At 38.4% G+C, this 15,973-nt stretch overlaps 1 protein-coding gene across 1 annotated transcript in view; it reads right to left on the bottom strand.

The window, feature by feature from the left end:
- Positions 1 to 15,151, bottom strand: part of rtn4r (reticulon 4 receptor) — a 53,637-nt gene extending 38,486 nt beyond the window's left edge. The window contains exon 1 of the mRNA XM_007547498.2: positions 14,533 to 15,151. Within this exon, the coding sequence (XP_007547560.1) occupies positions 14,533 to 14,554 (22 nt within the window). The 5' untranslated portion in view covers positions 14,555 to 15,151. The remainder of the gene's footprint in view (positions 1 to 14,532) is intronic.
- Positions 15,152 to 15,973: the final 822 nt, after the last annotated feature.

Below are 15,973 nucleotides of genomic sequence, written 5' to 3'. Positions count from 1 at the left end.
TATATATATATATAAAGTGATTTATGAAAACAGATGACACACAGATGGCCAACTCAATGTGAGTTGTTAGCAATTTTGTTGTTTGCTGCTGTGACACTTGAATTCCCCATAGTGTAGCTATCTATTTAATAACATTACTGTAAGAAACATAACTCAAATTTACCAGTCTTTGTATTAAATTTATAACGTGAAATAATGTTCTATAATTTGGGCCTTTATTCCTTCAGAAGCATAATGGCATGTTATAAAATTTGTATATTTTAACACCCGTGGCATGTTTTTCTTTTACTTCTAACAGCTTTTAGCAGATTACAGCAAAAGCAAGGACATATGACCAATAATAGAACAAAATAACTGAAACCTGGTATGAACTCCTGTTGAGTGATTCAAAATGTTTTTGTAAAGATCGTGTTTTTCAAACACACCAGTTCAAGTTATCAAGTGAGCAAAAGCAAAAGGCATATGTATCAAGACGTTGATAGAATGCCAGAGTGTAAAAATCTGTTTTTGATGTACAATGTGTGCTTCTCCAATTTGTCCATGGATACTTTTCATCCTGGTAGTGAAATTCACAGAAGCTTTTGATGGACATTGTCGCTCCATAACATTCAGTTAATGTTTCCCGCCATTACTGAAAGAGTCCCTTACTTATTGGAAGAGGTTTCTATGTGTAAACTAAAACCTGAAAGTGTTACATGGTAATTTGTTACTATGGAGACAAGGGCACAACCTTTATTCAGGGACAATGCTGATCACACAGATTTCTAAGATATATTTTCTTCTTACCTGGGCATCAAAGAATGTGGAAGGTGTTTCTATTGTCTGTTTCTTTTATTTCAAAGTCTGTTTTGTTGTGATTGTAGCTCCTTCCAAGTGAAATCAGATTGACGTTTTCCACTCTGATTTGTCAGTAAATAGGATTCAGGGGGCTTTGCAGAGTCACAAATGTCATTAACCTGGAGGAGAATTTAAAGCAATTTCCGGTCTGTTTCACCAGACTAAATTGTAGGAGAGTAACATGAACCCTTCACCCCTACTAAAAATATTGTTCACCTGCTAAGCCTTGTGTAAGCAAGCAAACAACAGCAGATTTAGGTTTCCTTTTACTTTTATTTATATGTACTTGGATGTTAGGTTGGTACTTCTGAAATATGTGTGTGAGTGCAGACAGGACAGGGCTGAAGACTGTCCTGTCTCGTATTTCACCGTTTCAATAGACGCTTGTTCTTGTAATGCCTTTTAAATGCCAGGTGGGAAATACTTAACGACTAGGCACAAACTCAATATGCTAATGCCTTTTAGCGTGGCTGCAGAACAGAAGAAAACATAACCTGTCAATTACCCGTATTACAATTGCTAAACCACATGAAATCTCCACAATACAAATGAGCTTAAATGCAAGCTGCAAGTTGTGTTGTTAATTACAAAATAATGTCAGAAAAATTAACCTTTTCTGACTTATTGGGATCGAGTTGAATTGCATTAAGTTTAAAGAGGCATATGCCAGTTGTAACTTCATCAAGTGTTTAATTAAAGTGCCAGGTGGAAATTTCTGGCTTTGATTTATGCTAACAGAGGAAATACTGATCTGTCAACACTCATTACCAAACAAATGGAAGAGGGTGCACTTTAGAAGACAGATGCAAAATGGAAAAACAGCAAAACAGTGACTAAAAATACCGACTAGATCAAAAAGTATTGATATTACAGCCAATTTCATTCCTTGTTGGCAATTTTTACTTCCACAAGAATCTGCTGGTCGAGGACCTAAGACGGCACAGTGGGACTGAATTGACTTCAGACTACTTTGTTTTTCATACAGATATCATTGAGACGCCCTCAGCATAATTTGTTTACAGCTCAGAAACGAAGAGTTGGCAGGGCTCATTTCTCTCCCAGGGATAATTGCTGTGATGATGGGCTTTTCTGAAAACATGAACAGGCATGAGAACAAGCATGTGAAATCTGCAGGAGTGGAAAAAAATGTTTACTCCCGCAGACCTCAAGACATGGGGGCGTGAAGACAAAGTCAAATCAATGTACATCAGTTTGTCATTCTTCTGTGCTTCATCAGATATCACTTCTTGTCATCATTCCACTTACGATTCACTTTAGAACTACTGTTTGTTACGTTTAAGTCATACAATCAGTTTTTAAACATTAGCTTATTTGTCCTTAAAGTAGACACTATTTTGGGTTTTGACTCTCTCAAACTTTGTACTCTCTTGTTCTGGTATCCCTGGAAATGTGGAATTAAACCACTTACACACTATAAAATTTTAGGGTATTACAATCTCAAAATGTTATTGGAAATCTGGCTTTCAGGGCAAAAAGGCAGCAATCCAGGAAAAAACCAACCAGATGACAAATTGTATCAGTATGGAATTGATTTTCAGCAAGGTTCGGAAGAACAGCTGTAATGGAGTTTAAGTGTGTAAGAGCTATGGTTTTTGGTTAACTCAAAAAGCAGTCATGATTATACAGAAATTTCATCTGCAGTGGGAGATTTGTTGCATGTCACAGAAACAGAGAAATCATTGTGGTTTTATGAGGGTGCAGGTGTAGAAAAAAATTAAAAAGGGGTGAGGGGTAAATGAATAACCAAATATAACAGTAAAAAATGAAAACTGAGTGGGATAACCTTTAGCTTGAACTAGGAAAAGTTTCATCTGATTTTTAAATGGTAGACAGACAAAAATGTGAAAAGTTTGGTTAAGACAGATTGTCAGTTTTAAAAAGAACTGACAGACAGTTCTGAGATCTTATGGGTAACATCACTGCTATAAGTGGTACACAATCAAATTTCTACTGTAGACCACGCAATACTGATGAAATAAAGTATTTTACATAACAGCACTTTAAAGCTGCTGAGTTTTCAAGTTTATTTTGGGTACTGAATGACTTACAAACATCTGGATCCCTCCAATTATGATTCAGAAACACATGAATGAGGAACATGTCTGAAACAGTCCAACTTTTTGACTGAAACAGTCAAACATAAAAAGACAAAGAAGGGGAAAACTAACTCATCACAGACAGTTTTCTAATTTCATCTACTGATGATGTGACAATCTTGGAAGGAACTCTAGTTCACATAATCCTGAAGCCGTGCATAACATATGGTCGATGTGAAACCCATTGTGGGCTAAGTGGCTAAAGTCCATGCTCGCCTCTTTCCTGCCAGCCTCCAGATCCGTAATAAATCCCCTCACATTACCCTCCCTCTATCTTTCCAACCCTCCCCACTGCCTCTCCTGAGCCCAGCAGATTACAGATATCATTATAATGGACGCCCTGGCAGGCTAGTTGTGGTCACATTTAATTTGCCATGGCCTGATATCTACACAAGATAATCAGCATTTACACCTGAGAGTGATGACAGAAACAGCAACAAGGTGTTCCAGGGTGAAACGGTAATAGAATTATAAAAAGAAGATTGATCAACACAGTGTAAGCCGAGTTGGAGAAAGCAACAGTAAGAGAGCAATATACAGAATACGGAAGAATATGCATTTAGCACACAGTCCACAGGGACAGAGGAGAGCAAAGATGAAGCAGGGTTGTCAGATTTGCATTTAAATAAGAATAGCCTACTTTGAGCCAGATGACTGTGAGCAAAACCTGATTCACCTGGACACGAGACTTCCACACCAGCTTAAAAGCAGCTCTTTTCCTTTGTGGAATGTTTTGCTTTGTGGGGGCTGGCCTGTCAATTACATGTAGATAAACCTAAGTGTTCTTGCAAAGTGAAGGTTATAGGCTGTTCTTACTATGAGACAAGTGGGATTTCCTCTGATTCCACTGTTATGCTTCCGAGTATGTTTAGAGTGTCTTACTTCCCTCTAGCTGTCGTAGGATTATGTCTTTCCTGCTTTACAAATCCTTTGCTCCCACCTGCAACTCACCTCATTCATTGGTGTATGAACAAAAGGTATCACCTGATGAAAATGTTAAAATCTAGTATACAGCTGTCAACATTAACCCCTTAATACATGCGATTAATCTAAAAAGTTTAACATGTTAATATTACAGAATACAGATGAATTGTATTTTCTATTTTGAGCTAAAAAGCCTCTGTCCCATGAAGCGTTACCCAGTTCACAACAGCACGTTACACGGTCTTGTACTGTGTTCAACATTGCAGAGTCACAAACGTAAGTGACAAGATGCTCATGGTTCCTTTGCCACAGCCGTTCCCCAATTTTCTCTGCCCCCTTTCTGTCATATTACACATTATTTTGGCCACTGTGCCAAAAGATTTTAAAAAGAAAAGAAAAAAAAAAACAGCGATGGATATTTGGATAAAACCAAAGTAGTATGTAGCCAACTTATTGCAATGTTGACTTATCCTTCTACCAAAGCCCAATCAGTTTATAGTTAACTTTATTAAAATACCTCTGAAACAAAATGACTTCTTTTAAATCTTCCCGAATATGAAACCTGAAGAAACCTGTCTGAGTTTTATGTTTTGTTTTCCAGAATTTATGAAAGTACTTTAAAACCACAGACACATTTATACACAATTGCTTGAGCACAAGACAACAAAATGGGTTGTTTACAGGTACAAAGGATGGGCCAAAGTTATGACGCGTAGGTATGAAATGAAGCATAAATAAGTAAAGAGGCAAACTGAGATGGAGTCATTTATAGCTTTGTATTGAGCCACAGACATACATCTTAAAATGTACTTATAATTTGGAGGCTATTAAAAATTTAAACTCGCATGTAAAAAGGCATTTTTCTTTCCATCTCTTGGTATTTATCTATAACGCTGGCTTCACTCTGACGCTGCTCACATCCTGGATCAGTGAGCTACTTCATCTGAATGGCAGTGCAGCCCGCATGAGGAAGAGCCAAGACGGGTTGACTTATAAGGCTGACAATGTATCCATTCACACATCTAATTTAAGAGCAGCTCTGCCTAATTAACAATTTACTAGGCCATCAGTCACTTCCCACTGTGGTATAATCAGCATCGCCGGTGTTCAAGTAGCTATTTGCACACCTCCATATTTGCAACAAGATTAGAAATGACATTCAACTTTTAAGGATGCACAAATAGAAAAGAGGCAATTGGTTCAAGGATTGTCAGAGAATCATCATGAAAGAACAGACTGAACTGAAAGATGTTCCCTCTGCTACAGGACTAGATGAAGTGTGTTTGACAAATTAACCCTCTCTCTTTGTGCACTTTAGGAGCTCACACCACATAATGTCTTTGCCCTAACAGAATCCTTTGCAGAAGCACATTCACTCAGATGGGCAGCTTTTATCTTTGAATTTGTGGTTTATTTCATTTATGTCTCAGTATTGTCAGGCCATTTTTTAATATATTTACTGTTTGGGGTAAAGCCACTAAAGGCTTTGAAGGATTATGATCCAGGGGATTTTTATGAAAATAAAAATACATACCCCCAAGTGAGTCCACTTGCGTCATCCTGAAATTGCATTCATTGTGCTAACTCATCTAGTTGGCCCTATTTAACAGCTAACATTTAGTTTCCTTTTATCATATTAAGAAACAAGTTGAGGGTGTATGTGTGTGTTTGTGTTCTGGTGGGGATGGGGGTGCAGCATGTTCTCAGTAGGTTGTCTCTCCAAATTTTCTAACAGCACAATAATAACCCACAGAGAGGATTAAGGACTGGCAATCTGGGGGAATAGCATATTCTGTTTCGACTGCTTTACATTTCACCCCTCAGCTTCCTGTGTATAAACAAATGGAATTTCGCTCGTTTATCCACTTAGTTCCTCTGTCTTGCTGATTAGCAGTGTAGGGCTGGAAGAATGGGGATAACCTAGAGTAGTGGGTTCCAAGGATATCTGGGGCCAGCACGCATCTGTGTATCTGTGCGTGTGTGTGTGTGTGTTGCTGAGGATATGCATGTGTATGTGTGATTGTGCGGTATAAGTGCTACTTCAAGGGTGCGGCCAATTAAAGAAGCTCCCAAAGCAGTGTGCTCATCAGGATGCAGTGAACATAGCTGATCCACTCCTGGATATCTCGCAGCAGTCTGTCACTGGAACTGAGGGTTTAATACCCCCCTAGCTTTGCAGCACATAGTATCGACATCCTTATCCTATAAATGCTGAAAAATCCATAGGGAGATGGATACAATCTGACATAAATGTTTGCAAAAAGGCTTTCTTGCATGGTCTGGTTATGCTATACAACAGCACAGATTTTAGGAAAATTAAAATGTGTTGTTGATCCCATTAACCGGTGAGCTATAAAAAGAGCTTCTATTTTTAAGTAGTGTAAAAATGGGAAAACAGAGTGCTTATTTCTGCCCCTTCCCAAGTCCATATGCAGGATGAAAAAGCCGGGTTTCCAAAGTCGGTCCTCATGGGTTTGTCTCCAGCATATTTTGGTTTTATCCCTGGTTCAATGCACTTGGATAAATGATGACTTGTTAGCAGATCTCTTGCAAACATTTGAATATTGAGGAGATAGTAACCATCATCAGAGAGAGAATCAAATCATGCAGGATGCCGACCCTTGAGGACTGACGTGTTATGCCCCTGTTGTAATCGTGTGGCTTATTTTGTTATTAGACATATTAAAACTTAAAATGTCGACACTTCTATGAGTCGTTATATGAGGATTACAAAGCAATTACACTTTGGATGGATGTTTGCATGCGAGAAAAGAAGGAGGTAGTGATTTTTTTCTATGGAGAAGCTATAAATACTGCATTACATCATGTTTTAATTATTTGTTTGTACAGTGGATTGTGTTCGCATATTTCCTGCACATTAAAATTCTATTTCAGCTTGGAAATGTTATTTTAATTAAAAACCATGAAAAATTACCCCCTTAACTGTCTTAATTGTATCTCATTGAATAGAGCCACTGAGAAAGATATTGCTGTGACTAACTATACGTACTTTTTTCCATCCTGTTACTCTTTAACTGTCTTTACTTTCTGCACAGAGTGATTGACGGAGTTACTGCTGCAATTACCTTTATGAACTCAGACTTTCTCTGTTCCTGGACTAGTGGTTTTTTTGTGTATGTTTGCTTTTTCTCAACAATCACTTTATGTGTTTGCTTTCAAGACAGAAAGCAAACACATTGAATGATAGTTGGTTAATCCAACAATCCCTGAAATTCTCTCCATTTTCTTCCTAATGACTGACTTTTCTATAGCGACTCACAATGCTCATGAAGCTTCAAGGTCTTTGGGATAGTACTTGAATGTTTACCAATTTCTAGTCAATTTAGTAAGCTTGTTTGTTTAGTACTGAGATTTTAGTTGCTTATAGTTCCCAGTAATATACACACACTACATGCTGTTTAATACCAGTAAATCAAAAACTTATCATTTTGGCTGAAACATGGCAAAACTATCAGCATCATGTCTAATGTCTGCTTTTAAAGAAGCTGGGCAAAGGAGATAATGGCAAATGTAAATAACTATGATTAGCAGATGATCATCACCTGAGAGGTAACAGCCAAAGAAGTTGTAAATACATGCAGAAATCACCTGATGCAGGATATCAAGGATGCTTCATCTTTTATTTGATCCATTTAAAATAAGGTATAAGTGCTGGAGTTAAGGTGCAAACCCACAGATTTATACCTTTAGTAATGTGCCGTCTTCTTGATTATCCATTGACTAAACAAAATAAATTGGGGGAAAACATATATATATATATATTTGTAGTGGATTCTGCATGACAAAGTGTCCACAGTTATAATTGTTTCAGCTTCTTTCAAATATTTGTAAAAAAAACTTGAGCTTAGACACCTCTTCAGTTGAACTTACATTGTTTAAAAATAATCCTCTTAATTATGGTCAGGACCAAGGGATGAGCTGAAGATAAATATGAAAGCAGGAAATGTCCCTAATATTTTGTAAGTAAACTATATTAGTGAAACTGTTTGGGTTTTTTAAGTCAAAATTTGTCATTTTGGGATGAAGATGTAACGGCACGAGAGTCAGACTTTCTCAGAAATCTAAAATTACTGGAGTAAATGAATCGCTCCTTTAGTTATGATTGTTACATTATATATGTTATGGACTGCTAAGTCAAATTTGATATGTGGCATGTTTGGGGGATTTTGGTTTCAGCAATCTCAGTCCCTTTGTGCAAAAAAAAAAACAAATAAAATAAAATAAAATAGCCACATTTGTAGCTGAATAATTGCATGTAAGAACTAAACCTTCTTATTTGGATTTAACAACTCCCTGCAGATAATTTTATTTCAACCAGCAGTCCATTACATAAACTCAACATTTTAGACATTAACAGAATTAAAACTTTTTACAGACTTCTATATCAGTGGCTGTTTTTAGGCCGATTGAATATGCATCTGCCTTAACAACTTAACTGGTATACCTGCTCACTGATTTGGGAAAACCAAAAAAGAGTAACAATTTCCATTCTTTAACTAAATTAGTTGTATATTGTAGACATATGTAAGTAGTCAAAGCTGAATGTGTTTCCGTATATGTGTGTGGATGCTTCTCTGGTGAGAAATGATCATCATTATATTGTGAAACCTGAAACCTAAACATATGAAGATGTTTTGTGAAACCAAAACAGAGCGATTATTAAATCCAAATAAGCACAGAAATCAGAGCCCTTCAAAAGTACTCTTGAAGTCTGACGCCATTAAGTGATCCACTCTGCCATTAACTCCGAGCTTTTTCTTTAACATCAGAAGCCCTCTTGGACTAATGTGTTGGTGTTTTATGTTCGTCTGCTCCGTTCTTCTGCTGAAAGTTTTTTCCCTTTCTTCAGAGGGAGTTGTTCCTTTCCACTACCGCCACATGCCACCTCAGTATGAGGAATCGCTGCAGTCAGTGAGTGAGTACAATCCGCTTGGCCTCCTTAGCTATTACTTTTTTTCCTAGATGGCAAAATAATCTGGATTTTTCTGCACCATTTTATAACTATAAGACAGTTACATGGTTATAATATTATAACTAATATATATTAGTTAAAATTATGGTTCTATATTATGGATTAAAGGATTAAATTATTAAACTAAAAGTGTTTGTAAGTCATTGGAGGTAAATCTGTCTATATAGGATTTGATTTTTTCAATGTTAATTCAAATTTTTTTGTGAATAAATAAACAAATACTGTGGACTGAACTGATTTGAACTCAGTGCCTACTTTTGAGAGTCCACTGTTATCCATCAGCCAAAAGCTTTCATCACATCTGGTGTTTCAAGAACTTAAACAAGTTGCCACAGAACTACTAGTGCACATTACAACAGGCTTAAATTGGAGGCAATCAGAGTTTTGCTCAGTTTTTCATGTATATGTTTTGACACCTATCCAGAAGTCTTTGTCAATTCTGTCGGTTCGCAGTTCAGTTCAACTCTCTTGCTCAACAACACGCCTCCAGAATTGAAAACCTGCATAGGTCTAGAAATGTTTTCAGAAAAAAAAATGTGCAAAAGACTGGTTGTCTTCAATTTATGTCAGTGGTAGAATACATAATTCGGAGGACTAAGAATATACACAGGCATACTGGTGCACATCTAGAAAAAACATGGATGAACACAAAACAACTAACACTTTTAAAGCAACCATAGTTTTAACAGTTATTTGGGATTCTTAGTCCTTGATGCTCAGGTGCTGTCCTCAATTGTTACAGGTTTAGTAATATCTTAAGTTTGCTCTTCTACCTTTAAGCATGTAGGTAACTGCTCCATCTGCAACTGTGGTGACATCCTGGTATAACATGGCTGGCCATGATTATATAAGTATATTTTTAAATGAAATCATCAACTATATTTTGTCATGATTTTAGTCAAGTACAGGTGCCAGTATTGCTGCTGTTTCAACAGTTTCCCCCCTCCCCACTAGAACTTTTAAATCCAACAAAACCAAAAGGGACAATCAGGCTGAAGAGTTGAGAATAAATGCTGGAAATCTTGAAGTTTGAACAATCACTGTGTCTGCAGCATTGATCACTATTCTTCACAAATTCTGGTCTTGTGTGCTGCTGCAACATTACAATTCAATGACCCCTGCAGACTGCTTCTTTTGTGCTGAACTATGATGCACTCATTGGTCATATTGGCTGATTATGGCAATTGTGAAAAATTAATGTAAGCTGCATTCCCAAAGTAGCAGCTAATCTTCCCGGAGTATTGTTGCAGCATCCTGGAGTATCCTGATAATAGACACTTTAGCAGGAAAATAATATATTTCTGTCTATTCCGTTTTACTACCTGCACCTTCTTCAGACCTCCCCATAACTCACAGAACACTACATACACACACACACACACACACACACACACACACACGCACACACACACACGCACACACACACACACACATGATCCAGGTACCTCTCATCCTGGGCTTGTGTAAACATCCATACAAGCACTAAGGTGGATCAATTTTACATTCCCTTTTAAGAGGTTTGAGATGTCTTGTCTCATCTCATTGGGAAGTTATAACTTGGTGTTTGATCTCACCTAATTCCACTTCAGCAAATCAGTCATTTTTTTGGCCTTTTTTTGTTTTTTTTTTTGAATTCTTTTTTTCTTTAAAACTTTAATTTTCTCTGCATCTATCTTGTGGCCTGCTTTTAACAAAGCTGAAAGTTTTTGTGGATGGTGGAAAAATGTACTAATTTGACATAATAATAAAAAAAAAGCCTCGTGTTGTGGTTTAAGACTCCTGAAGAGAAAGCTTTCAGTTCCACCATAATGGTTTTATCCATTCATTTGCACTTTATTGGCTTTGCTTGGCAGTAGACAGGGAGCAACGGCACCCCCGAGCAACAGCTTTCCCACAGAGGCATTTGATCATATGCTGACTGGGTGAAAAAGAGTGTAAATTAAAGTCCCTCCTCACCCTGACACTTTAAACACGAGACACGACAGGCCATATTTCCTCAGCCAAATCAGGAGCCCGAGAGATGGATACCAATTATAATTGCAGCAGAAATAAAAAAAGAAGAAATTAGACATAGGTGTGTGTCAGTAGCCTGGTGCTAAATCACAACAACAGCAGTTGGATGATGAAAACTTGCCTGGAGGGTTTGAGGAACCCAGAGCCATTCTTTGCACAGTGATGGGATGTGCACTTGAATTTGCATCACTCTGTGACATATCAAAGAGAATACACAAGCAGATGTGCCTCTTTGATTTTCCTAGTTGTGAGATGCAGTTATTTTGTGGGTCCACAATAATCTGCGGCTTTCTTACCATAATCCTCCAGTTTTAGCCAAGTAATGAACATCGTGAGGAAGATAAAGTGTGTACAGCATGTTGCATAAGCTCTACATATCTCTGTTTGTGTGTTTGCGTGTGTGTTTGGAGAGAGGGAGAGACAGCGTGTTCTTACAACTTTGGGTAGCAACTGGATTATGGCACATGCTAATGTAACAAACTAGACAGTACAGACACACACACATAAATACAGAAACACATTATCCTTAACAGGATGTTATATTGAGTAACATTCACTCAACTAACTCTATCCCTGACCTAGGTCTGAATTCAAACCTCCAAATCTGATCTATGGTCCGAGGTGAATTTCACAATTTGCATCTGCCCACTGGAGTTTGCCGCAACTTTCCATTGACATCTATCTGTAGCCAAGACTTTGTGAGCACTCTGACTGAATGCTAACAGTGACAATAATGGAACCAATTTAAAGGGTTGCCCCAAACAGACAACTGTTAAACAAAACCACAAGTAGGATCTTTTCAACAGAAGAAGAAACACAACAGGGGACACTTGTGTATAAGAAACACAATCTGAGGATTTTTTTTCTTTTGTAAATGGAAAAACTTTAATCTTCAGTTTAGATTACTTTCTTCTGCATCTGCTCTTAGTAGCATGTGGGCAAACAAGCCTGTTATTTCCGCCTATTGGACTATATTTAGTAGGAACCTGTTTATCTCTGAGTGGAATGTTGTGATTTAATAGATCCAAAAAATAAGCTTCAGTGCTATCCCGAACCGTAACCATTATCGGTACATGCTAAACCCTTTAACCTTGAGCTTAGCCTAAACTTAGATAATATCCTTACTGAAGCCATTAACCCCCCAAAATATAGTACACCACATTTAAACTGGGGTTTGGTCCACTACTGGCCTTAACATCATAAGTTTTTACTAGAAAATGGTCTAAAGAGGAACACAGACAAGAGCAAGCACAAATCTACAAACTAATTTATATTTAGATTGTTTTTAAGATATTGTGTTGACTACTAATTATTTGAATAACTCCAGCTAACACAGCACTAACACAAGTCATAACTTTGGTCCCTGGAAGGAAAATATCTAAACAGGCTCTTGGTCAGTTGGTCAGGCTCTTGTATCTTAGTCTATTGTAGAATATTGCTCTGCCATTTTATACATTTTGTTCAAATTTGTAAGTATAAATAAACCATTTTGTTTTCATCTTCATACATCATTGCATATGAGGTTATGGTTTTTGTTAAATAATTATTTCTATATGACTTATAGAGGTACATACTAGAAAAAAAGTTCAAAATTCATGTTTTTTCTTGGGGGGCTGGAGGGGAGCAGGAACTTTAAATAACATCATACTACTTTTACTTTGGTTCTTATTCTCATTTGGGCCAACTGGCTCTTATGAAATGTGACAAAACAGAACCTCTGGTCAAACCAAAATAGCTATGAATAAGCTCCTGGTCACAATATTACGTGTGAACATTGCATAACCACATTTCCTTACCGAATAATAACTTAAAATTGTCAGTTGTCAGCTCTTGGTCAATTTTATCTTCCGTCAACCCTTAACCCACTTGCATTCTTTTCATTCCTTCATTCGTCCATTTCAAACTCGCATACAGACCATTTTGCATCCATTTACCTAATGCATGACATTACTTTATTGTTGCAGTGGAGTACTTACAAGATTTGTGGAGTTCAAGGAACACAAAAATGCTTATTAATGTAATTTAAATATAGTGTCTGTACATTTAGTATTGCGTTCTGTTCTCATTTATTTTGGTATTAGTCCTCATTTAGGTCTCCTGGCTCTTATAAAATATTTCTAAATATGATCTGACTAAAGCAATTAAGAGGCCTCTGGTTTGTAGATATTATTTATTGGATTCATATGGCCACACTGTCTTGGCAGACTGCCCAAAGATGATAGAAAATTACTTTTAAAGTGGTGGTTATGCTCTTCGCAGCTTTGCTGAAAAAAACATCCTGTAGCCTATCAGACGTTTCCATTTTGTATCTGAAGAAGCCAATACAAAACAACCAAAAAAAACAGAAAGGTATGAAATGAAGGATGAAGTGACCGGAAGCTATTTTGAAAAGGCAACTTAAACGAGTACACATATAAAAGTTTGTATTTCTATCTCTATTGGGACACTATATTGCCTTCCACTCAGTTTAGTAAGTATCTGTGACCATCTCTGACTTGATTTACTGTAGCCCTAACCCTAACCCCCACCTCTACACCACAAACGTATGTTCCAACACATTAGGACTGGGTTTTAATCCCCATTATGACCATCAGTCAAGATAAGGCAGGCGATTGTCCTTGGAAAGGTCCTAAAGAGGCTTCATAGCGCACGGGTACGCACACACACGCAGAGAGAAGGAGAGAGACACACAGAGAGAGAGAGAGTTATCAAATAGTGCTGCTTGTCAAGCAGCACTTACCATGTCCATATTATTATCTCTGCACTGTATTAAACATAAGCTTTTTGCACACAAAAGTAGGCTCGGGTGCATGCAGGTGCAGGAAGACAAGCATGCCAGGTGCTTCTCCATCCTTCCTCTTCGATTTCTCCTCCCTCCGCGCGCAAACGTGCGCGCTCTCACGCTCTCACGCACGCGCACACACGCACAAAAAAATACCCTTGGCTTGCCAACAACACGCTCCCCCCACCTCCCCTGCCGGGGAATTAAATTCTTAACCATTTCTGGCGGGAATGGGATCGCGTCCGTGCTCTCATTATTGCACCTCCAGACAGAGTCCAAAAGCGACGCGGCCCAGTTTCCCCTCACTTTGGCGGCGGCACCCTGCGAGCGGCGATGCCACAAAAACACTAATTATAAGCCAAGAAGCTGGAGAGGGATGTGGTGTTAGTGAGCCGCCAAGCGGACCATCTGCAGCCTCCATCAAAAAAAAAAAAAAAAAAAAAAAAAAAAAAAAGTCAGAGCGGATGCCTCGGTTAAGTTGCGAAATTGGTCACCATAAACAGAATACTCTGGCTCATTTATATAGAGAAACGGCGAAGAAGCTAATAATTATTCTTCACTATAACTCAGTTAGTCAAGGTCGTTTGCATTACCAACTAATGTTGACCAGTGTCCTATAACATAAAAACACACCTTGTCACAATGCAAATTAAAGGTCGTTTTGTCGTATTACCCGTCATGGTTTTTGCATCAGTTTGTCTAAAACACATTAGAGGCTGCGGAGTAAACTCCAATAAGAGCAGCTGGTTTATTTCTCCCACTGTTCTGTCACAACGCACCGATGTGGATTTAACCAGTGTGCACAAACCCATCGAAATCCTCCAATTTAATAATAATAATTAAAAAAAAACTTATTCTCTACTTACCATCAAAAACGACGGTCCTCATGGTTTAGATGGGGGTGAAATCCTGGAGCGCTATAAATCCAAGTCGAATGACTCCCGGTCGTGCGCAGAGATAGATAAGATATCCGCTATTTAGTGAAATTTCTGGGGTGATTGCAAATCCCAGCAAGTAAAGGTGGGGGAAACGAACAGCTTTGCACCCTTCAAACTTTAGCCGTAGGTCTTCCCAGGTGGGGAGCCACGTCTCCGCTCGTACCCTGGCTCAGTCATGTGGATGAGGATTTCAGGAAAAAGTCAGCAGTAAATATCCAAATTTAGATCAGCAGACTCGACACCTCCCAGAAAAATGTGGGACGAGCAGACGGCTCTGGAATAACAACAGTAAAAGAAAAAGAGCTCAAAGTGTTATCGCAGTTGTTGAGAATTAACAAAAAAAAAGAGAGAAAAAAGACAAGCCAGCACCGAATCCAAACGTTGTAATCGCAGAACACATCCAGTTCGATCAACGATCAACTGTTCTTTTTTTTTTGTCACAGTATATTTTCCAAGTGCACAGAGAGGAAAGTGTGCGGCATTGAGCGTGGACGACGGCCGCACTGGTGCGCATCAGTGTGCGTTCACCGGGCGGGGAAGAGATGAGGGCGGGGCGGCGAGGTGCGTCTGGCGGAAAAAAAAAAGAGACAGAAAGAGAGGGGGAGAGAAAATTCAAAGGATGAATCTTTTATGGCTACGTGTCACGGCACAAAAAATATCCCCCCTTTTATTCTAAAAGAAAAGTTAGAATATTTATAATGGCAAAAAAAAAATGTCTCCAGGCTATTTCCTGCCAGCGTTTTATCATACCCGCATTAAAGCTATTAATAGAAAGAGGTGAAATTTCCAGATTTTATAGAGTGACTCGCAGACCTAATGCCATTTCTTGTAGCGCCGTGCCTGCGCTCTGATGAATGTTTTATGCGCAGGGGTTTGGGGTTGGTGGTGTGGCTGTGTAGGACGATGACGTGCGGCGAATCTATTTGTATCGGACTCAGTAAGGCGCACAACATGCATAGAAAAATAAGCTCTAAAATAGAGGCACAGAGCCAAGCCTAATGCTGGGGACCCGAGCTTCCTCCTGTGAAACAACTGCTTTTATGTCTTCGTCAAGTTCAATGGAGGAAAAAAAAATTCCATCCTGTCTGGTTAGAATAAACTTTATTTTACGAAAGTATTTGTGTATAACAGGCAACTTAAACAATTCCCTGATAAGCACGACGTGCTAGATGCACGGAACCTTTCATTTCTTTTGGACATATTAGCGATGCCATTTACTAAGTGACTGGGTGTTAAATAGTCACTGCTGATAGTACCACAGACTAATTCAGCGGCGCTCATCGGGTCTGCATCTAATGCTGAGCCTTGCTCAGACCCATGAGAATTGGGGGACTCAACACAAGAACGTTATCTTTAGGTGTTACACGCC

Source organism: Poecilia formosa, unplaced genomic scaffold (assembly GCF_000485575.1).
Source record: "Poecilia formosa unplaced genomic scaffold, Poecilia_formosa-5.1.2 Scaffold20, whole genome shotgun sequence".
NCBI classification, from domain to species: Eukaryota; Metazoa; Chordata; class Actinopteri; order Cyprinodontiformes; family Poeciliidae; genus Poecilia; species Poecilia formosa.
The sequence above is the reverse complement of the archived record's forward strand: the minus strand, read 5'-3'. Positions and strand labels throughout refer to the sequence as shown.